This window comes from Haliaeetus leucocephalus, unplaced genomic scaffold (genome assembly GCF_000737465.1).
Source record: "Haliaeetus leucocephalus isolate CR32 unplaced genomic scaffold, Haliaeetus_leucocephalus-4.0 Scaffold13, whole genome shotgun sequence".
NCBI classification, from domain to species: domain Eukaryota; kingdom Metazoa; phylum Chordata; class Aves; order Accipitriformes; family Accipitridae; genus Haliaeetus; species Haliaeetus leucocephalus.
The window spans coordinates 2251894-2253052 of NW_010972449.1; the positions used below are offsets into that span (position 1 = coordinate 2251894).

General features: G+C 67.4%; 1 protein-coding gene across 2 annotated transcripts in view; it reads right to left on the reverse strand.

Moving 5' to 3' along the window:
• MSI1 (musashi RNA-binding protein 1) overlaps nucleotides 1-1091 on the reverse strand; it is a 29248-nt gene extending 28157 nt beyond the window's left edge. For both annotated transcript variants that reach the window (XM_010574597.1, XM_010574588.1), the window contains exons 1-2: nucleotides 999-1091; nucleotides 801-885 (exon numbers count right to left, since the gene is read on the reverse strand). In XM_010574597.1, the coding sequence (XP_010572899.1) occupies nucleotides 801-885; nucleotides 999-1027 (114 nt within the window). In that variant the 5' untranslated portion in view covers nucleotides 1028-1091. The remainder of the gene's footprint in view (nucleotides 1-800; nucleotides 886-998) is intronic.
• Nucleotides 1092-1159: the final 68 nt, after the last annotated feature.

A 1159-nucleotide genomic window follows, 5' to 3' on the forward strand; every position in this document is an offset into this window, starting at 1 on the left:
CCCCCCCGAAACAGCCTGCACATCTCCCGAGCGCCACAGGTTTGCAAGGCAGGACCGGGCACGATATGACACCGACCCAGGGAGCCACCAAAATCCTTCCGCTGGCCCAGCCAGGGCACCTCATCAGTCCCCACTTGCAGAGCGAGGGCCGGACCCGCGGCCGCTCCGAGAGGCCGGTGGTGGCCCACATGGGCGGGCGCTAGCCACGCTCGGAGACAATAAAGTCTTGAACCTCCATGACCGTTACAAAAAGTTCGCCCGGGGAAACTACGGGAGAGTCTCTGGGGCATGCAGCACGAAGGCTCTCGGCCGAGGGGAGGGCACAGGCCGCCGCGGCCAGGGGAAGCGGGGCCTGGGTGCTGGGGAACAGCACCCCTGGGGAAGGAGCAGCCCTCGGCAGCGCGGAGGGGGGGAAGGGGCGGCTCCCCTCTCCCCAAACGCAGCCGCATCCATTTCCCGGTGCGAACCCTCGCCCCAAACGCGCTCAGGTGTCCCAGCTCCGAGAGGGCCACGGTCACTCCTCGGAGGAACCTTATGACCGACGGGCGGGAGGAAAACCATCACCGGGATCTGCAGACCCACGCCGGGACGTCGGCCCCGGGTCGACGGCGAGGCCGGTGCTCGGGCGGCAGCTAGGCTACCCGCCGGCGAGAGGGGCGGAGAAGGGGCCGATTGATCCGTATCGGGAATCGATAGTTTACAACCTCTAACTGGAAATCAAACACCGCAATCGACGGCTGCTCCGAGCGCAGCCGCTTCCGCCGGCAAATGCACCCCTGAGATGAGAGAAGTCATCTCACCGTCTTGGAGTCCAGTTCATGTCTGGATTGGGCCAGGACCTTGTCGACGCCAGCCTGGTCCATGAACGTGACGAACCCGAAGCCCCTGAGCCCCGCAGCCCGGGCAGGAGAGGGGATGCGGAGAGAAGAGAGAAAGTTGGTTAAAGTGGCGGCCGGGCCGCGGCGGGGGCGAAGGGAGGCGCGGGCCCGGCCTCTCACCTGGATCTCTTTGTCAGCGGGTCCCGCATCACCAGGCACTCCTTCACCTCGCCGAACTGGCTGAAGTACTCCCGCAAGCCCTCTGCAAGCACAGCGCCCACCGTGGGTGTCCCAGCCCGGCCCGGCCCGGCCCCGCCGCCCCCACCGGGCTGGGCTCGGCC